We start from the raw sequence: 22,509 nt of genomic DNA, 5'->3' as shown, positions 1-22,509 counted from the left end.
CATCGGAAAACTTTCGAATGCTTTGATTTTACTCCCAGAAATAGATGTTGCATAAAATCGCACTGATCAATCTGTCACACCAGTCCCTCCAACGTACATCATACTCTCAGTAAATATGAATAACGACATTGGAGAAATGTTGTGGTGGCGTCCATTTGTGGGCTCCAGTTGTTCAGATGCGAATGAGAATTTACTATTCACAAATGTGAAATATGATTATGCAGAATGGTGATGTGATGTTGTAATTCTTGTTGTAGGACCTGCAGTCTGAAATCGAGACACACAGAGATGTTTACGCATCGCTAAATGGAACAGGACGTAAACTCCTGGGTTCATTAGCCAGTCAGGATGACGCTGTTATGTTGCAACGGAGACTGGATGAAATGAATCAGAGGTGGCATCATTTGAAGGCGAAAAGCATGGCAATTAGGTATGTATATCGTGCATTCAATAGAAAATACCTCTGCGCCATTTCTCGAGCCTTGAAAATTTCGAGAGATTTTTTTTTGCCACATGCGAGCATTTAATCCACGGCAGAATGAACTATTTGAACTTCGACCGCGTGGTATTTGGAATCCCAAAGTACACGCTGCCGATTAACTATGAACGCTTTGGAATTCCGTGCATGGCATTCCTCGCTGCCTTTGAACGATACTTCATTTGCATTCTGAAACGAGCCAAACCTGAATCCACGCAAATGCCACCCTGCATTTTTCTATTTTTCCACGTATTTTTAAAACCTTTTTTTCAATTGATAAACTGTGTTACATAAATTCCATACGGTCAAATGCCCGGACAAATTGAGAGATCATTGATTTCGAATGGACAGGAATTGAGAACAAATTTTTAATTTCAACAACGAGGCGAATCAAAGGTCCATTCAAATGAAGGATATTTCAGTTGCGGTGAGGTATTAAAAATCGAAATTTCAATTCTATACAAGGTTTTTCCACTCCCGGCGTGTAATTCCCAAAAACCGTAACATTTATTTGAGAAAAAAAATTATTTTTTAAATCCGTGGAAAAAAATCATGCTCCTAATTGTGCCATGTGCCCGATGATCGCACAATTTATTGACAGCCGTATCTTGTTAACCCAAACGCCTATCCGATATGTATAATGCACCTGTACATAGAGTAATACCGGCTTTAAGTATGATAAGGCGTAGCTTAGACATAATCCGGAAGATCCGGAAGATCCGGCAGTGGTAGTTTGTGTTAAAGGGAAATCTTGGCGCAAGCGTGTGTACCGCAATCCGGTAGCCAACCCCAGAGAATTCTCCCGTTGCAATTCCTAGGGCTCATGCGTATATTCTAATGTATATATGTCCAAGAATTACGACTGTCTTTGCGCCAGATGTTCACCCCGATGGTCCTCCGGTATTTATAAGCCGCTGAGGAGTTCCATCCGATAGACTAGCCATCCATCTCAATTATCATTAAATTTCTAACATCATTGGCGTTATTGATCATATCTATCGGTCGATTGATTATCGAATAAAGTGAGTTATGGCGAATCCATGCTTCTACAATCATTATCAAATACTTTTTTGCCGAAACACAAGTGCCTCTGGGCAACAGCCATTCTTATAGTTTTCTTCATTTCGAAACCCACGGCTGGCTATGTATCATCCCAGGTGTACAACCAGATACAGAAATACAAGTTGCTAGATTCCACAAGACTTTCATCGATGTTACAATAACTGCAATATATCCTGAGGTCGAGGCTGCTACTCTGCGATAGGAGAAATCCAGCCACTTTTACCCGACCACCATCTATATCACTCAACTGCAACAGCCTCGACAATGGTGCAATATTAATCTAAATCCTCAACCTTATAGCCTCAGCCTCCTCCAAAATCCCCATTTATGTATTTTCCTGTCACTTTCTCAATACATACATATATACCTTTATCCATTGGACCATTGAGTGCAATGTGGAAGAAACTCCAACTCAACTTTACGGACCAACTTTTCCGAAAATTCTACTTCACTAATAAGATTAAAGTGTAATTAAAGTTGAGGCAAGCCAAAAAATTGTGACATTTCAATTCTATATTTCTAAGGATTTGGGCATTATATTAATAGTTGGAGTATTGAAGCCCTAATTTTCATGCAGTTAATGTGTTTTCATATTTGTTAATGAGGAATCCATAAAATTCCTTGAACTCGTTGACAAATAACGCAAAACCAAAAATGTTCAACTACTCCTAAAATTATTTCTGGCCATTTCTCTCTATGTACCGACGACACTTCGTAACATTTGAAAGTACAAATATAACTTCCAAACTTGCGCTTCCCCCGTTAATATTTGTCTCATTAATTATCAGCCCGGGCTGTTGACGTCATTACCAGTGGTAAATTTAACATAAACAGTAAATAACCCGATTGAGCATTAACCACACGATAAATAGAGTTATACCATGATCTGCGTGGTAATAAAGGTGATATCGATACCATGAAATTTTCAATATCGAGTCATTGATTCTCTATTTTTTTTTTTTGACTCGTTCCCGCAGGAATCGACTGGAGAGTAACGCGGAGCACTGGAATGCCCTATTGCTGTCTCTGCGTGAGCTCATAGAATGGGTCATAAGGAAGGATACTGAGCTCACGGGACTGGGCCCTGTCTGCGGTGATATTGCCACATTGCAAAAACAACAGGCAAGTTATCTAGTTAGGCGGGTTATGAGGTGACAACGAGGACCATAAGTATATCTCACCGCACATGAGACTAATAAAAAATCTTTCAATGCTATTAATGCTATTGAAAAAGCAATTGCAATTTAATAGTAGAGCGTGCAAAAAAAAAGAGAGACGAGGGAAAACCAGGCTGGATGTGCTGAAGGGCATCGGCGCCCTATTCTTTTGAAAAATGTGTTCGATCACTCGAGTGAGCTGTTGACCTTTAAGCTTTCGCTAAATCAATCATCTCTTGTGTGATACTTGGGGGTTTGAGGAAAAAAATAACTCTGGCACGACCTCTTCCAGGTCTCTTCCAGTAGTATCTCATCATTGACGTGGCGGCCTCAACCAAGGGGGGAGGTGTGAGGATCCCCTTGAAAAACTAGGCGACGTTTAAAGAGTACCGAGAGGTACTCACATGTAGACAGATATAAAAGACGCTCATGTGCCATGACAATTATCTTTTGTCAATAGCAATAAAATTAATTAGTCCGTGAATCCTCGAATTTTGCTGAATGCTCGAAGTTTTTTAAAAAAGTTGACTGAAAATTTTACATGATTTTTTTTTTTAAAAGGACACGAGCAGAAATATTTATCCTCAATTCAACTGCCGAGTGAGATATTTCTGTTATATAAGTTTATCATTTGCTGATGGAATGGCATACGTATTTTTCAGGATGATTACCGAGGCTTTCGGAGACAGCTAGAAGACAAACGACCCGTCATTGAGCACAACTTACACAGCGGGCGACAACACGTTGCCAATGAACCACCACTCTCCGACACATCTGATTCTGAAGGTAAAGGAGATATTTCAGGAGAATGCTCTTCAATTACTCACTAGTCAGTACAGAGTATAAGTGAAAGACAATTTCTTGGAACAGTAGTTGATCCATCAGAGAAAACAATGAATGATTGAACTCAAAGCCATTTGAAATTGGTCAATTAACTTTTCGATGAGAGTGAAAAGACTAGGTGGAGTAAAATCAATCGAATTAACGACGCAAACTCGACTCTAGTTTCCGATGACTCCGGATGGGACATCCCAAAAGGACTCGTCCGGAACTCTGACGGTGCTTGCCAAGCTCCCGTGAGAAAAGCAACCGCCCCTTAGTTCAGCCGCTACCATCCTCTCCAAACAACTCTATTCTCACATACTCCATTCACCCGAGTTTGCTCCAAACTATTGCGTGAAAATTAATAATGAGAAGTGCACCTGCATCCCTCAGTAAATTACCAATGAAAATATCACGACCACTTTCAACTATAATTTATAAAGAATTTAAAAAAATAGAGAAATAAATTCATACGCAGGATCCATATTGCAGAGTACAAAGTACTTGGATATCCTTGAGTACACATTTCCGGAAATTGAATATATAATTACTCCGCATGGATTCAAAGTTTCTATGGGAATGAATTGCGAGGCTCACACAGGAATACAAAATCAGGCATCTGTCATATTGTCCCATCCAACAAGAGTTACTTCACTTCCAATTGTGTTTAACTTGGACGTCATATTCTCTCAGTCTCCCTCAGTCTCAAGATATCACAAATTAGATAATTACGAATGGCCAAAATATATCTAATCACCCGAGAACAATCAGTGGAATGAAAACTCTAATTAGAATAATGATCGTTCAAGACAAGCATTCCAATATCTGTCTATACCAAATTGAGCAAAAAAAAAAATGGTGAAAGTGAAATGTGATGTCCCCAAATGCAACATAACGCTGTTAAAAGCCGGCTGGAGTAGGAAAGAAGCACACTGCGAACGTGCTTGGAAAACTCACGAGACGCCAGTAGAATAGATTACCAATGGGCTCACAAATGGAGAGCACGACTGCCTAATTCGATTCCACCATCTCCTCGACTATCCCAACTAAAAAAACATCCTCATTCTCCCCCTCACCCCTTCACTCTCCACTTTCCCTCAACTCTTCATTCTGAAGATTGCCAAATGTTGAACTAACTCATTGATTTTTCGTGGCTTGTTGATCAGCATTTACTTACTGCAAGCTGACTCAATTCTCCGTATAATTCCCCAGCGAAAATAGACTCAGATTCTCAATCCCAAGGGCTTTCTGAATTCATTCATTCCGAGAGATTAAATTAAGTGTGTGAGACAATATCTCTAACAGCCTTCATGCTAATTCCTCATTACCATAATTGTTCCAAGATTGCTCATTTGCTTTTAACGCCAGCACATTACGGTTTTAATTACAAAGTTTATTTATTTATCTGGTCGACAATTTAATCATGATTTTTGAAAATCGGATTATTTACGTGGGTTTTGAGGATAAAGCTCATCAAGTTTCAAGTTTCACTGGAAATTCAGGGGGACAAGGATTCCACAACTTGACTTTTAATTACAAAATGAATATTCAGTACTGAATTACGCGGAATTTTTAATGAGTAGTGAATTTAATAATGCACTACGATAATGAACAAGAGATGTTTCATTCAACCGTAAATAGTGATTCAAGGGGTATTATCGATGTAGAAGGACATCCACTGGGGGTGTAAATGATTCAATAAAAATTCGAAAATCATTGTGTTTATGAATGAGTAATGGAGTAATGGAGCGGGTCCAGGCTATTTCCAATCGTAGAATATTTAATTGTCCTATGAATCACGTATCGTATCATCCGTTAAGTTTTTACGCGCATGTTTAGCTCTGATAGCGAATTGCGATTCAGCCACCCCTCCACTCCACCTGCACCAGGGCTACCACCAACGATATCTGCTCCGCGTTATGTTGATTTATGATCATAGCGAGGCAGAGTGCAGGCTATTTGAAGCTTTCCAACCATTCCACCTATATACTTTATCCTTTATTGGAGCCAGCTCTATCATTTTTATCAAAACTCACCCCTTCCCCAATAAAACAATGGCGAAAACACCAGCCAAACTGTCAGCGGGAAGCAGGAGAAACTTTTTCTGAATTACTGATTTTCCAGTAATTCGTGACCCATTTATCCAAATCCATGGAAATATTCAGAGAGGAGTGAGCTCAGCTTCTTCGATTTTCTTGTTTTTTTTAACCCTTCTTTTTTTTTTTAATTCTCATTCTCTCCTTTCGCTTGTTGGAATAGGTCGAGAACTTGACGGTGACTCAAGGGGCTACAGAAGTGCCGAGGAGCAGGCTCACGAATTAACCCGAAGTATTCGACGTGAGGTGAACAAACTCTCAGAGCAGTGGAACTCCCTGATCGAACGTAGTGATGCATGGAAACGAAAACTCGACGATACTACAGCAGTAAGTACACTTGGATATTTCTAAACTTAATCGGTTAATAAGGCCGAAAACCCCCGCGATACAACTACGCGTTTATTTCTCTTTCGCAAATGGAACAATCTCATATCTCTCCATCGATCCAATAATAATACGTTTGTTAACTCAACTGAAAGAGTGAGCAAGTCGTTTGTTCTAATGGATTCTAAATTTTGCAGCGCGAAGAAAAATAGTAGAGGAATAGCGTGAGCCGATGAATGGCGAGAGGAGTGATTTTTTTTTATCGTTGAAATGCACGTCACGATTCTATTATTCCTATTATAAAATTCTATTATAAACAAGACAAATATGGAGATTATCGATATCTCGAAAATTTGTCACGCTTATTCCTCATTGGATCAGAACTCATTCAACTTGGAAATGTTCAATCATAATTTTTATAATTATGGCGCGCTCTTAATTTAGACTTCGAAGTGATGCGCAATCGATGCAACATATGCGGAATGATTAAAGTATATGTTGCGCTATTTACGAGAAAATTGTGGGGCTGATGCTGGAGCGCGATGCGGAATTATAAATTTTGCGATTATTCTTCCAGTGGAAATAATTTTTTTCCACGTCCCTTTCCCTCTCGACCTTAATATGTTGCGAGGGTGAGGTTATCACAATGCAGTCGGGGTTAATGTCGCGACGTGCAGAGAATTGTTCGGTCGAGGATTTTGATGCACCGGTCTTACTCGTATTACTCAAACCCCTTGTCTCCTTTGCCCTCCACTCTACAGATTGACGATTGCATCTTCTCTCGCTCCGATTTAGCAATGCACAGTGGTACGGACTTTGTCTCTGAGTTACATTCCAATTGCAAATTTAATCTGAATTTACACTCATGAAAATGAGTTTTAATATCCGCATTCTGATATTTTACCATTGCTCTTTTAATATGAGGGGATTTCTGTCACGTATCTTGTACGGAAATCAAATGCACTTTGTTTCAACGCCACGTAGAAGTGAGAAAATATTTTCTTTCTGACACGCTTATTCATTCGCTTTATTGTGCAAATAAAAATGTCGTTTGAATGCGATAACGAGCACTGTACGCTCCAATCGTGCCAATCCACTAGTCAATATGGGAAATCGTTATCGGTGTTTTCATGGTGATAATGCAAGTTGAATATAGCAACAGCTGAGGTCATTTCTTTTTGTCCTGATGAAATTCCATGAAAGCGATTTTATCGTGAAAAGAACGGTGCAATTAGGAGAGAAAATTACATTTTTACTCCTTTTATAAAAGATCATTAGAAATAAATTCTGAATTTCCCCCGAAAACCCAGTAATATTTGAATAATCCATCGTCAAATGAAGTTATAACAGTTGTCCCAGTACTGAAGTATTTGAATTACCATAGAATTTATATGATGAGAGCAATGAGATGTACTTGAAAAAATTCATATCTCGAGCGCTTTGATGGGCAATGGTTATAATATAGAGAGCCCACCCCACAGGGGTTCCTTAGCCGATTAACGCGATTCTTCATTACGTTGTCCCTTATATTATACTTGAAGTCTTCTTGATTCCCATGCCAGGGGGATTTCACCTTAATTAAAATGGAAATCGCGTTACCGCAAAAAGAGAACTATCTGCTTTTACCTACCACTGACTCATTATCCCCTTCTTAATTCACTATTTCATTTTTCAACTCATTCAGTCGAGTGAGAACTCCTTCCTCTTTCTTTCCGCGACTTATGATGATTATCCTCGTAACCCGAATTTCGAATTAGAGAATAGAAAGTAAATTACTACTGGATTGTGAGAATTACAAATTTAATTGGAATTCGTCCCTGTGGCTCTATAGGCGGATGATCTGAAAACTTTTGGTGTGCATAATGTCTCGGCAAATGGGACACAATTAAACTTCAAAATGTTCCGCGCACTTGTCACGCCTTTAATTATCGACGACTCCGTAATTACAAACGCCCTTGCAACTTTCTCAGGTGTACCACTGAGTAAACTATTGAGATCATTAAGTATGTTGTGTACCTCGTACCGACAATTACAGTGAAAACATTTTCAACAGCTTATAAGATCAAAAAATTAACACTATAAAAATTCCCCCATCAAAACTAATCAATCTCCACATCCTAATTAGTGAACACCTCATTCCACCAACCGTCTCCAACTTGATTGGCACCACCATTAGCTCCAGCTGTCCAACTAATTACCCAAAACACTACCGCAACAGTTTAATAGATGAACCCGAACCCATATTAATTCTTCCCGACATGTAACCCACGTCAACGCTAATACGATTGCAATACACCCAAATAACCCTCGTATCCCACACCTTGAATCCACTCTCGAGAGTTTACTCAGCATATCATAAAAAAAAATCCACGAATAAATCCACACAGCCAACAATTTCTCCATCATCCTGGCTTGGATATTCTCAATCAGAGGGATTGAGTGACCATTTGCGGGTCCACCTCAAGATCTGACGTAATCCCCCAAAGCTCATTCTAAAAGCAACAACTAAGCTCCCTCGGTCAAATTCATTTCAACCTCGTGAATTAATCCCCACGTCATCCAATGAAAAAATTTTTAATTCAAATAAAATAGCGAGCTTGCGGGAAAATTAGCAGCAATGGGTAGAGAAGGATTGGCTGGTGCTGATGTAGTTGTCTAGCCCGGAGTTCTCTAGATTATCGGCCTCTCATATTTGCCGAAGTAAAGCCGAACTTGAGCGGGATTAACCGAGATTATGGGCCAGCATGTGGTGTCCCTTTCGGATTCCAACAAAGCCGGGGGCCCCCTGTCCCCACTGCTAAAACATCACGTATGGCATTCACGTTAGCAGAGGGAATTTTTTTTTTTTCAAGGATAAAATACAAATTGTCTCCCCGAAACGCGTGCCATCATGACAGTGTCATTTCAATAATTTCAATGATTTAAATTCGCGGCAAATGATAACGCGTGTTCGGTACTTGGAGACGGTGATGAATTTATGTGCAGCAGTGGAATTTGACAGGATTGCTGGTTTACATAGTGCTCGAGTCTTGACCTCGTGTAGCGGTTCAGTTCAGTGGTTGAATTCCCGTTTTATTTGTTCTCTTTTCCCTCGTGTGCATTTTCACGTACCTTTAAGAATCCCGCGGTTATAAAAGACTAGGGGTTTGCGGTTTCACCCGGCATATTCATTCTCAAAAATTATTTTCACGATATATTCAAGATTCAAGTTGCTGTCGACCTGTACTGTACATTTGCAGATTTTGATGATGATAGTTTTCACTTGGAAACTATGTGCATGATCGAATTGCGGTCTGCTATTTTTCATGGCTTAGCTTCCTGATTGGCTCTATTTTCACTTTGGTATACCCGACGGGATCATTAAACCTGTTTGATGAGGCTTATGTAGAGCAATCACTACGTCCCACCCGCTGATTTTTAATAATGACTACTTTTTTTTTTCTCTTTCTTTTCGAATGTAGTCCTTTACACAGTGCGTTTATACCAGTTGTGTATGGTTCAATGACTGAATCCTATAACCCCATTTACCGTCTGTATTTCGTAACGCATGACGGGACACATTCGTGAGGTACATCCCGTCGCACATTACTCAATCCATGTTTCTCAAGCCTACACAATGCTAAACAATCATGGGGGAGAATGAAAAAAAAAAAACGCTTGGTGTGCTGAAAAATATTCGCGTTTAAAATTCTTTGAGGTGTAAATATTCACGATGGATATAGGTCCAAATAAAACGATCCATTGGCAGTTCATGTGTCAAATTCGCTCGAGTGCTTCGACCAATTCAGAGGGGAACGCAAAAAAAAATGGTGTAAATGAGAGGAGGCAGAAGTCATCAATCACCTCATTCATCTGCTCTGTGCGAATGTCTCTGAATTTCGGGGAAATGGGTTAATAAAAATGGTTAAAAAAAAAAATTCAAACACCAAAGGCCACGAAGCGAGAGCACCGAATGGGAAAATATGAACGAGACACGGCAACTAGATTTTTTTTTTTTATTTGAGTTTCACTGGAGTTATTTCGGGTCGACACTTGTGTGAGATGAAGATCAGTCCGGTCACCGTACCCTACTCTCGTGTCCGGAGAATACGAGGAGAGACAAAGACCAGACTGTCCGAGTGCAAGTCTGGAAGACATGAAAAATCCGAACTCCAGTTATTTTCCCTAGTCCTTAGCTTTTCCAGGGTTCAAGGATTTGGCATGCATAAAGTACCTCTATCCTTACTCTTAATTCAGACATTATTCAAAACTGCTAAAAAATTTGGCATTAGGCGCGGATGTGCGTATTTTTAACAGGGGAAAACGCGAAAAAAAAATGGATACATATATGTATCCGCATGTGTGTATTGATGAGCTGACGGGGCCGGGTGTAAAGCCTCTCACAGCGGCTTACCACCGTTTCGCTGACAAATCCCCGGGATAAAATTCGTCCGGATGTCGGGGGTGATCTGTCCTTCATTATACCAGGGTAACTCGATTATCGACTTCCCTCGGGATGTTTATGTTTCATACGAAAACTCGGTAATTATTGGATTGAACATATGTCCCCAGAGATTGAGAAATCAGATATCCACCAATTGAAGAACATAAAATATTCACTCGTAGGACGAGAAGAAATCAATATGTAGGCCAGTTGCCAAACCTTCGAGGCCATCCTACTCCAAACGTCATTTTCTTTCAATTTTTCAACCGAACAAAATATTTGCCACATGAAAAACCGATATCGTCCACTGAAAAATGTTGTTCCATCGCCTCCCGCACATCCTAAATTCTCCTGATGTATTTATCCTAACGCATTTAGCCCAAGTAACGAGATCTATCCTCTCCAGTGAAACCTAAAACACCAGAACTGCCTTCAACTTGAAAATCAATTATCCAACTCGAAACTCATGTAACTGTTCGCATTGACTTCTGTAATGTTCCGCAAGCGGTTCAGCGACATTATCCTATACGGATTTCATTAATTCGAGTAGAAATAAATTTTCAAAATATACGCCAACAATAATGAACGGTTGAGAATAACTCTCGGTCTTGAAATTTCTCAAATTCTCAACAAGTACAAGATTTCAGCTGAAAACTTTTAACAATCCATTTGGACTAAAACGATTTGGAGCTGACTCCCATCGAATGTTCATGTTCAATGACCAAAAATAATTTCTGTTTCATCAGAAATCAATATTCCGGATTGAATTGAAGTTCCTTGTTGGTCCTTTGATTCTTATGACAAGCCATAAACCCCGAGTTACGGTATCTATTCGGTAGAACCTAAAACGCAAGAACAGTTCTCAACCCGAAAATCAATTATCGAACTTGGAACCCATGTAACGGATCGGATGGTCCGCTGTAACGTCCACTAAACTGCCAAGGGACCGACCTAAACCTATATTCAGCCTCGTCAGCTATTCAAGAACAACTCGTATAATCCCGAGCTCTCATGCATTAGCATTAATTCGAGCGTCCGCCTGAGAAGGTCCGTAATCACGACTTTCCTCCGCACTTCTCACTCACATTTCAATCATCATGACTCACCACAAGTCCTCTTCAATTCCCCACTAAAAAAAAATCAGCCATTTCTCTTTTTTTCTCATCATCATCCTCTCAACTGGCGCGTGTGCAACTTGAAGTAAATGTTATCAGGGAAAAGTGATTTTTAGTTGAGGTAAGAAGCCGAAGAAAGGGCTTATCCAACGCACTGGGTGTCTGGCGTAGGATGACAACTCCAACTCCAGCTCCAACGCTTCCACATATCTACATAACTCTCTTGGTCATTTATATACACACATTGAACGTGTGTTGAACTGACTGGGAGAGGCTCTCTTTGGTGTAAGTCCCGCAGAGGCCTTTCAGCAGTTCAGTACAGTGCCGGTTGTCAACGTGAATACAACCGTATTTGTGTCCCATGGTGAAGCCCGGCCCGACCCTCGTGGATTTTTCTATCCTATTGAATATTATATGTCCTCCCATAATCGAACGATACATGATACCATGTACAAAACCTGGTATACATCGAGGAGAGAAGAGGGTTCACGTATCAGCTGTAATGCAGACGTGGAAAATAATATTTTATTCACCAACCAATTTCAATTTTTATCTTTCGTTCTGATTTTTTTGTCACCATGTTTTTCTATTTATTAGTATTCAACTAAACCAATGCAACGTTCAACCAAAAATTAATGTCTGTGATGTTGAGTGATTTATGATTATTACGGGGATTATTTAATAAATTGGAAAATGGAGATGCTAAATAATTCAAGTGTCGAAGTGATATCGGGGAAGAGTGTTACGATCAAGGACTACGGGGATGAGGATATTAATGGCGAGCCTGGGGACAGGATGTCGTTGAAAATTGATCTGTCAATGGCCGAGCAGTTCTACTATGAAGTCATATCTTCTTTTGAGCAGGAGGAGGTATTTTCCCATTTTCCATTTGTTTAATCATATCTGGGGACAACCCCAGCTGGTATTTTCACACACGAGGTTGGTCAATCATTCAATCAAGTTTATATTAATATAAATCAATATACGATTGAAATTAAAAACCCAACTCGTCATTAAGGAAATTGAGAAAACTCGAAAGTACGCACTGAGTTTATAATTGGAGGGTATTGATCAAATGAACAGGTATGAATCCAATGAAAGCCGCCCGCTGAATAGCGCTAATTATAATTGGGCGGAAAAGTATGAAAAAATAATGAAGACACCTTTGCCATTAATGCTTTGCCAGTGCATTGAAGAATTTTGCACGACGCGAAAAAGTAGGCGGTAAATTTAGATTGAGCATCGGAGTGAATCCATGATTCACTTAGTCATCCCCGAAAAATGCCGTTGGAAAGTGGGCAAGAGGAGAAAGAGAGAGAACGTTAAAAAGTAAAATGGGTAGCAATGGTTTGGCTCGTATGAATTGAATGGTGGTGAAACGAGCCAGTCCAAAGGGTGTTAAGGGGGATAAAGAGGGAAGTGAGGTAGATTTGTCGTGTGTGAAAATTGTACTCTCGGGGAATTGACCGATTGAGCCTGAGATTTGGATGTGAAAGGGTCCCTCCCCACCCCGGAAATGTAGTAGTTGTAACCGTTTTGCGGATGACGAAGAGAAAAGTGTTTCAACTATGGTTACACCCCTTGTTGGCTCTATCCCTATTTTGTGTAATGACTGGGCGTACAGTGTTAACTGTAGCGAGTGGTCCACACGCCCAGTGTCGGAGGGATTTGAGTATGTTTTGTATGCATGAGACGGTAGCCACGTAGAGACAGTGGAAGGTACCAGTGCCTACAGTGGTATGCACCATGTTACAACAACGCCCCAAGAACAGATTCCCCACTCGCATTCTCCTTCTATTCACCTAACGGGCGCCATCCCGGAATGTAATTTAACGTCTGTAGTTGTCCATGGGACAATTGTAATAATCACAAATGACTCCCGCTCCTTCCACATTCTACACTATTTCAAAAACACCGCAGAAAGCCCACAACCGCAATCATATTTATTTTATCAATTATTCATGCCTTGGAGAGAAATTGATTCATCTATTTTTCACTCCTTTTGTTGATTGAATGAAGCTCGTTGAATTTTTCATTATCCTTGAAAATTAATTAATCCATTTGGAGGTAAATAGACACCCCGTTGACGCGAACCAATTCGTCTTACTCATGCCGAGAAGGCGTAAGTCCTGGCGAGTTTCCCAGAAATCTCATAACGATGATAAATCGTGAGGGTTCCTCATTGCTCACTCAGGGAGGAACATGAGTGGTGGAATGCGCTTAGTGAATTTTACCGTTTTTTATTCACCAAAACCGTCAATGCAATTCGAGCGAGAATTATTAATGGCTAACAACCCAGTTAACTCATTTCTCTCACAACACTCGGATATTGATGTTTACAATGAAAATGCAACATTCAATATGGCTCTAACTGGAAAGCCCTACACCCACGATAAATTTAATTAGACTTTCTCACCGAAAATGGATTAATGATTTCAAGAAATCTCGAGGGTCTAATTGCGGGAGTTAATTACGGATTTGAGAGCAAGCAGAGTACTGCTCCGTTTTCAGATCCCCTGGTTATCCCTGTACGTGGTTATAATACTGTCGCCAGCAGATGAATGTACCGGATTTAAAAAGAAAAAAAACGGAAATTAAGTCCTGAGCAAATGGAAAATCCAAGGGGGTGGGTGTCTGACACGCTAATTACTCCACCTCGGTGTCATCAAGGTGTAGAGATTATTCAGCTCTATATGCAGCTGTTGGCATTGATTCCTTTTCATTTTTCGACTTTCTTTAGCACGAGGAAACTCTTTATCAAAACTTGGAGGAATAATTGGGGTGAACAGCGGAGAATCACCGACAATTGTTTTCCACTTTTTTTTTTATTCCTAATGTAAGTAAAAATCGTGTTCCCCTCATTTTTCTTCAAAATTCCCAATATTCATCACAATAAAACAAGTCGTTCTTTGCATTTCAAAACAAAAAAAAAGAAAAAAAAAACTTGCGCGGATCGAATATTTTTTTTCATATTTCCCACACCCTTGGAGTCCCATCTCAAATTTCTGACAACCTTTCAACTTGTCTTACATAAGGCTTCTCAAGCCAAACTCGTCTCATCCAGTTTGCAATAATCAATAATAACCGCCAGATAATTGCTAACCAAACGGATTCCGCCAGAATACTTGCGTAAATGAAGATAATACGGTGACTGTTGAAAATGACATGAGAGATATTAAAGGGTTAAATGCCTGGTGGTCTGAGCAGTGAGAAATCTCGTAGTGATAGGATTCATGACCGTCACGTTGACAGTTGGTGTTGCGTGCACTGTCTGTTTTTTATCGAGATTCTCTGCAATTCTATCTTGTCATGTTGTTTAGACACATGTGTTCCAGAGTGACCCAAATTTTCCGACCATTCAAGATGCGTATCATGCTAAAAATCCACTGTACTCGAATTACTCCGCGTCATAATCTCATTGCAACAGCGAAACTTAGGTTATAATGCCGTTAAGTTATTCAGATTCACCGGTTTTAGTTGGAAAAATAAAAAAATAAAAATATCCACCAATATTTATCTGCAGTGAGCATCGAATTAATTCAATTCAGTGAGAAATACCTGTTCAATGAAATAATAATCCAACCAGCATCGACACAGTTATTAATATTTAACAATTCTCCATGCGTCGACAATTTGTCAGGATAGCTCGACTGTTAACGACCCATTGATAATTATTATTGTGCAATTCAGCTTGTACCCGCATCTTCACTAAACAATTGGATCACTATGCATATCGTCACATAACACTTACACACTCAGTCTCATTGCTTAGCACCCGTGATATCCGTCTCAACCCTTCTTCATCTTGTCCAATTTTTTATGTTTTTTCTTCGTACCCAACGACTTCAACGTCATCTCTCTCTTTAGCCCCCCTTTTCAACCTTTCTATTTCCTTTCGTCTGTAAGAGGAATAAACCGACCTCTCCACCGATAGCTATCGTGAAAATTGCACTCGCCGTTTCTCCGTCGTCTAATCTAATTCTCGACGACAACCTGAGAGCAGATAGGCTCCCTTCTTTTATCCCAGACAAATGTCACATACATTTCCTCTTGTTTTTCCTTTTTACAAATGCAAATGTTTGCGAATGGATTTTTTTTTTGTTAAAGAATTGATGGCCTGCCCCGCCAATCGGGTGGGATTTTATGTCTTTTTTTTTTGTTGGAAAATTTATGGAGTGTGTTTATGGGATTATTTAATTCCATTTTTATACGCGATTTTAGTTGCATTTTTTTATTCACTACCGGATATGGCGAGCTGCGCGCGCAGGTCTCCTGGACACTGTAGGTCCTGAATAGAACAACCGCAGGAAAAAACAATAGGGCGTATGGTCCTTAGTGACTTCGAGCTGGAGAAAAAAAATTCTCGAGTTGAGTGTTTGGACATGCAATCACAATCCTAGAAACATAGATTTCATATTTTTTTTCATTTTGAGATTCACTCGTGGCAAAACAGTTGGCACAATGCATTTTTATTAGAGGGGCTTTGTGATAGTTTTTATGCATCAAAGCATTCAATCCACGCGCGGCTATTGTCATCAAAAACACCCGGTAAAGAATGAGCGACATAAGCGCATTTCGAGATTTAACGCTCCATTATTTTATTACAATAACGAGAACAGCATAATTCAGTTTTTATGGCTATGTAATCATAAAAACAGAAGGATAACTAATTTTTCCCAGGCATTCAATTCAAATCTTTTAGACTTTTTATGTGTGAATCTCTAAAACTTGCCAGTAGTGCTGACTGCTGGCAAATGGCTGTTCAAATTTCTAATAAAACCCTTTAAAAATCAAATTATATTAATGTCACTCATTGCCAAGTGTAATTGCACACTTATAGTCGTAGAAAATTAAGGGAATTGATTCACATCGATTTTTAGTATCATCACTGAATTCAAAACAATGAATATTGTCATAACTTCATGTTGCCATGAGAATTTCCTCCATCTGAGAAAAGCGAATGAATCTACTCAGTACTGGGCTCCGTGCAAAATGGATCTCATTTCCTGTCGACTCTGCATTCGACTCAGTTCCATATCACTAAAAGAAATAAAACCGAAACAGGCAAAAAGGGGCATTAAAAATTCTCTCCACGCGTTATCGCTGGGAGGTGGGTCCTTTTTCTCTTCAACAACAAAAACCGATTGGGAGATAAAAAAAAATGCCAGGCATCATGCAATGAAACTGGTTTTTACAGCAACAAGCATAACTGTCAGACAGCTCGAACCATCGACATTTCACTTAACGAAAACAATAGCTTTTAATTGACCCCCGGAGGTATCTCCCCATTCGATCGCCCGGTGGTCTTAATCCGATAAAAAAAAAGGGCGAAGCACCCCCCCCCTCGAATTGAAAGGTTCAATTGTCAAGCCAGTAATTTGTTCCGATAAATTGCACTCCGAAGGATCTAATTGTCGAGGAGACGACGTAGTTTAATGCAAGACTTTCACGATATCGAATGGCGCCAGACAATTAACTTGGTGAAATTTTGAGAAGAAATCGTGTTGAGAAGTCACTCCTCCAGATACATGCTACGAGCTAACTTTAATTGTACGATTAAAGGGCATTATAAATTACTGTGTCAGACTCAGCGGAGTGAGAGAGGGAGGATTGGAGGGGGGATAAAAAACCAAAAAGATTGAGCAAAATTGTTGTTCCAAAAGGATGATCATGTGGAACCAGAGCTGTCTCCTCATACACAAGACATTGAATCGACAATCCTGGAAGATAAAAAAATGTCAGTGATTTCCTGCTCTGTGAATAACAGAAATTGTGAATTTATGCTGGACAAGAGGTACTTTGTAGTGCGGTTTGAGAAGACAGTATAAAGGGAGCAACGGCCGCCCACTAGAGAATATTCCCCGGTATTTCACTCGGATAATTTCGTTTCCTTCCTAGCAGATTAGCATCGTCTACCGCAATCTGTCGAGTGGAACAAAATTTTTTCCCTCAATAACGAGGTAAAGCTCCTCCTCAAAGGCTATTCCCGAATATTCATTAAAATTTCATTCATAATTCCCGAAAAAACGATAAAATAAAAAAATAAAAAGCACTGCATCGCACATAGATTGACATCTGTAAAATATTCTCTAAGTGGTATGTCTCGTATTTTGATTTTGCAGAAAATGTGCGTTTTTCAAAAGGCACTGGAGGAGCTTTCATCGAGAATGGCCGGGGCTGAGGCAATTCAGAGTGGCTGGCAGAGTCCCGCTGAAGCATCAGAGGCGGGAGAGATGTTGGAGCAATTGCAAAAGTTTGGTGACAGATTGGGACCCATTCAGAGAAACATCGAGGAAGCCAATGACCAAGCTAGTTTGTTTGCTTCGAGTAGTGTCATAGTATCTCATGCCCTATTAGCTAAACTCGAGGATCTCAATACAAGGTAATTTCAAACTCACGACTATTTAACGAGTGAACAGGCTGAATAACCATGTTGGCTAACTGGGATTAACTTTCCAGATGGAAAGTGTTGCAGTTAGGAGTGGACGATAGATACAAAGTACTAAGTGGATACGGTAAAGATGGTAGCACTCCAGGTAGTCAGGCTTTCCTCGCTGGTAGCGTCGAGCCACCATGGGAGAGAGCCCTCACGCCCGCCAAAGTGCCTTACTACATAAATCATCAGTTAGAGACAACCCACTGGGATCATCCAAAGATGATCGATCTGATGGCCTCTCTAGCGGACCTCAACGAAGTCCGTTTCTCAGCATACAGAACAGCAATGAAACTGCGAACAGTTCAGAAGAGACTCTGCCTCGACATGCTAAGTCTCTCGACTGCCCTCGAGCACTTCGACTCGCACGGTTTACGCGCCCAAAATGACAAATTAATCGACATACCCGACATGATAACAGTACTGACTTCACTCTACGAAGTCATAGCTGCTGATAATCCTATCCAGGTATCTGTCCCCTTGTGCATCGATCTCGCTATAAACTGGCTTCTCAATGTTTACGACAGCCAGAGAACAGGACAGATACGTGTTCTCTCCTTCAAAGTTGGTCTCGTTTTACTGTGCAAGGGTCATCTCGAGGAGAAGTATAGATATCTCTTCCGATTGATAGCCGACCCCAACAGACTTGTTGACCAGCGTAAACTTGGTCTTCTCCTTCACGACTGCATTCAAGTACCCAGACAACTCGGTGAAGTCGCTGCCTTTGGTGGCTCCAACATCGAACCAAGTGTTCGCTCTTGCTTCGAAAAGGCTGGTAAGGATAAGAACGAGATCGAAGCCGTTCATTTTCTCAGTTGGCTCCAGCAGGAGCCCCAGAGCATGGTGTGGCTTCCAGTGCTGCACAGACTGGCTGCTGCTGAAACTGCTAAACATCAAGCTAAATGCAATATCTGCAAGGAGTATCCTATTGTTGGCTTCAGATACAGGTGCCTCAAGTGCTTCAACTTCGACATGTGTCAGAGCTGTTTCTTCTCGGGGAGAAAAGCAAAAAATCACAAGCTTACTCATCCAATGCAGGAGTACTGTACAGCCACTACTTCTGGTGAAGATGTTAGGGACTTTACCAGAGCTTTGAGGAATAAGTTCAAATCGAAACGGTACTTTAAAAAGCATCCTAGGGTGGGTTATTTACCGGTCCAGACAGTACTCGAAGGGGATGCCCTGGAGAGTCCAGCTCCATCACCCCAGCATAGCACACTCAGTCAGGATATGCATTCGCGACTTGAAATGTATGCATCGAGGCTCGCTGAGGTTGAATTGTCAAGGACTCGGAGTAATTCTACACCGGATAGCGACGACGAACATCAGCTCATTGCTCATTACTGTCACAGTTTGAATGGCAGTGATAATATCAATGCTCCCAGGAGTCCCGTCCAGGTGATGGCTGCCATTGATGCTGAACAGAGGGAGGAACTCGAGGCGATGATCAGGGAGCTCGAGGAGGAGAATGCAACGCTTCAGGCCGAGTATGAGAGACTCAGCTCCAAGCAGACACCTGGATCAACCCCTGAGGATGGACATGGCAGGCAGCCTGACTGTGATATGATTGCTGAGGCCAAATTACTCCGACAGCACAAGGGGAGGCTAGAGGCACGCATGCAGATTCTTGAAGATCATAATCGTCAGCTAGAGGCGCAACTCCAGCGACTCAGGCAACTCCTTGAAGAGGTGGGATTATTTCATTTTATTTTATTTTTATTTTTTTATTTTTTCATTCACCAAACGTCACATCCGCTCGTGAATTTATCATGAGATGACAATTTCTGGAGAAATTTCACTCAGTAACAATAACCCAAAAGGGTAAAGCTAAAATACCAATTAATCCTGATATGAAAATAATTCAATGTGTAACGAGTGTTACATTGACTTGGCTGTCGGAATAATTATTGATGTGACTAAATGGTGGTTTTATTCCAGCCAAACGCATCCTCTCCATCAAAGACTGGCACGCTTCAGACGAGGAGTGTGACAGCCTCGCAATTAGCCACCGATTCACCGGCTAAAGTCAATGGCCACTATCATGACAACTCAGGTATAAATTTCATAATTTTGCCAGACCCTCTAATTATATATGCATGTACCATAATGGAAATATTTGGTAGTGAGTTCCATACTTCTGCTTAATTTATCAATTTTACATTTCATCATTATCATTTTATGCTCGAAAATCAATTTGGCAACTAGAATTAAAGAATACATGGGATTAATGTTGATTTCCATTACTTATTGTCATAAATTCGATATGATTATCTGCTTGGATTACATTTTATCGATGGCTCTTTACACTCGGCTATTTTATAATGCTTGATGGTCATAGTTTATTCATCACAATATAAATTGATGGGTGAGTTCAGGTGGAGGAGGCGCGGGTGAGGGACGCGTTAGCAGTTTAGAAAGACCACCACCACCACCGCATTCCCACAACTCATCTCATAATGTGGGCAATCTTTTGCATATGGCAGGTTCGTCTTTTCATCATGATTATAACAATCAAGTCATTAACTGCATAAACCATTCATGTTACTAACAATTTTTCATTCTTTATTCTGTGCTCAACCTATTGCAGGATGGATGTAAAAGGTGAGGTTTACTGCTCTTGAGGGTTTTATTGACTCCATAACTCGGGGGAATTCAGAGATGGTTGTTGTATTACGGGAAATATTCATGCCTCCGTTATTACAAAGTCATCAAATACAGCAATTCCATCAGTATTTGAAACCATTCGATCCACCAACCTACTGTTTCCTATGAGAAAATTATGGCAACGCCATGAATTATTGTTATTTTATGAATACCCGATCAAATCAATCCTTTCCATTTCCATTTATTTATTATTTTCTTTGGTTTATTTACGTACTGGACAAGAGAATTTGTGTTTCTTAAATAATAGAATAATTTTTACGACTTTTCAGGGGACTTGGGAAAAGTAGTTGGTGAACTAGTGACAGTGATGACGGAGGAGAGTCCAAAGACTAACGGTCAGCGAGCACCTCCCGCTTTTAAATAAATAAATCCAAAAAAAAAATCAGTACGAAACGCATATCTTTGAACATAACATACCACAGGTTGTTCCAAAAAAAACACGATAAAAAGAATATAAAACAATACTGTTTACTGTTTAAGTTGTAATGAGACCTGTTAACCAAATAATTCATCCCGAGAACTCAGTCGAATAGTCAGAGACAATGGCAATTGAAATGAAAATGTAAGGAGTTTAGATAAAACTTTAGTGTTATTGACAAAATAATAAAATGACCAAGAATGATAATCTGACTGAAACGCATATCAGAGACACAAAATCTTGAAAAAAATAAATAAATAAATAAATAAACTTCTCAGAGTAATGCAGGGTCAGGGAATCCCACCCATCTTTTACAATGGTGATTTTTTGAATATTTTATAAGTTTTTGATATTTGGCCATTGTATAGCTGACACGATAAATAATCAATTGGCAATTAAGATTCCCTGTATCGGTGAAAACGAAAGAACAAAACTAATCGAGAGATGAAGGATGAGAAAATGTTTTAATGGATACCTATTGACTTGTCATATCACGAAAAATTATTGATTAAATGAAGAAAAAATCATAATTGTTATGCTTGCTAGATAAACTATACTAAAATGTAACGATTACAAATATTATAAATGAAAAGAAGTGAAACAAAAATACTAACAATGCATGCAAGAAAAGCAATGTATCAAATTACGTATTCGATATAGATCGTAAGAATGCGTTGCGTTTTAATACCCATTCTGTTCACTGCCACTGGCGCTTCCTCGACGTAAAAAGTTGACGAGTATTATCCCTCATAAATCATATCCGAGCAGAGACATGAACATTTTGTAGCCATAAAAATCTTTATTAAGCAGCTCTGAAAACACCAGTGGATACTATATTTTTCCTTGGATATTATAATATGTAACATCGACACAATCACTCTTTAATTGTCATTTTCAATCAGTTAATCCATGAGAGTCGCATTCAATCTTGACGTCGAGGATACATAAGGCTTTTTTCTAATTGAACATAAAGGACACATGAAATTATACGAGCCAGTCGTTTCTACATATCACGACTAATAACGAGGGACAAATGAAATATCAATTTGATCAAGTAATATCGTAATTTATTAATTAATAGAATGTAGAGATAATGTTAATTGATATGATTTTTATTTGATATTTCTTTTTTAAAAGAAGAACATCGATCATTATAGATGATTCAGTTTGATTTTTTTAATAATTTTTAATTCTACCAAATGTTATGTATATTTAAAGATATATTGATACCTACTTAATTTACATAATGTAGACTGTATCCTCATATCATGTAATAAAGTTGTCTAGAAATTCTGTCGCGATTAAAATTGACATGACCAAAAAATGTTTTTCTTCATTTTAACCTCCTCGACTTTTTTTTTAGAAATTTCGAATTTTCAAATTTCAGCCAATACCTCCTCGATTTTCATGTTCCCCTGATACTTTTTTAAAAATTTCAAATTTTTCAATTCCGGTGAATACCTCCTCGATTTTTTTTTGAAAATTCGAATTTTCAAATTTCAGCCAATACCTCCTCC

At 39.5% G+C, this 22,509-nt stretch overlaps 2 protein-coding genes across 8 annotated transcripts in view; one reads left to right on the top strand and one right to left on the bottom strand.

Annotated features, from left to right (window-relative positions):
- LOC105270821 (gustatory receptor 68a-like) overlaps positions 1–15,401 on the bottom strand; it is a 72,006-nt gene extending 56,605 nt beyond the window's left edge. The window contains exon 1 of the transcript XR_892599.1: positions 15,036–15,401. The gene's annotated coding sequence lies outside the window, so the exon portion shown is untranslated. The remainder of the gene's footprint in view (positions 1–15,035) is intronic.
- Positions 1–21,955, top strand: part of Dys (Dystrophin) — a 129,676-nt gene extending 107,721 nt beyond the window's left edge. For 5 of the 7 annotated variants that reach the window (XM_011312011.1, XM_011312017.1, XM_011312014.1 and 2 more), the window contains 9 exons: positions 258–430; positions 2,518–2,662; positions 3,360–3,483; positions 5,779–5,942; positions 17,600–17,859; positions 17,937–19,599; positions 19,849–19,963; positions 20,286–20,393; positions 20,844–21,955. In XM_011312011.1, the coding sequence (XP_011310313.1) occupies positions 258–430; positions 2,518–2,662; positions 3,360–3,483; positions 5,779–5,942; positions 17,600–17,859; positions 17,937–19,599; positions 19,849–19,963; positions 20,286–20,393; positions 20,844–20,938 (2,847 nt within the window). In that variant the 3' untranslated portion in view covers positions 20,939–21,955. Of the gene's footprint in view, positions 1–257; positions 431–2,517; positions 2,663–3,359; positions 3,484–5,778; positions 5,943–17,599; positions 17,860–17,936; positions 19,600–19,848; positions 19,964–20,285; positions 20,394–20,497; positions 20,512–20,843 lie in introns of all 7 variants that reach the window. The other 2 variants (XM_011312015.1, XM_011312016.1) reach the window with 2 other exon arrangements.
- The last annotated feature ends 554 nt before the right edge of the window (positions 21,956–22,509 follow it).

Source organism: Fopius arisanus, unplaced genomic scaffold (assembly GCF_000806365.1).
Source record: "Fopius arisanus strain USDA-PBARC FA_bdor unplaced genomic scaffold, ASM80636v1 scaffold00095, whole genome shotgun sequence".
Classification (NCBI taxonomy): Eukaryota; Metazoa; Arthropoda; class Insecta; order Hymenoptera; family Braconidae; genus Fopius; species Fopius arisanus.
Note: the sequence above shows the minus strand (reverse complement) of the source record. Positions and strands in the feature narration are given on the sequence as shown.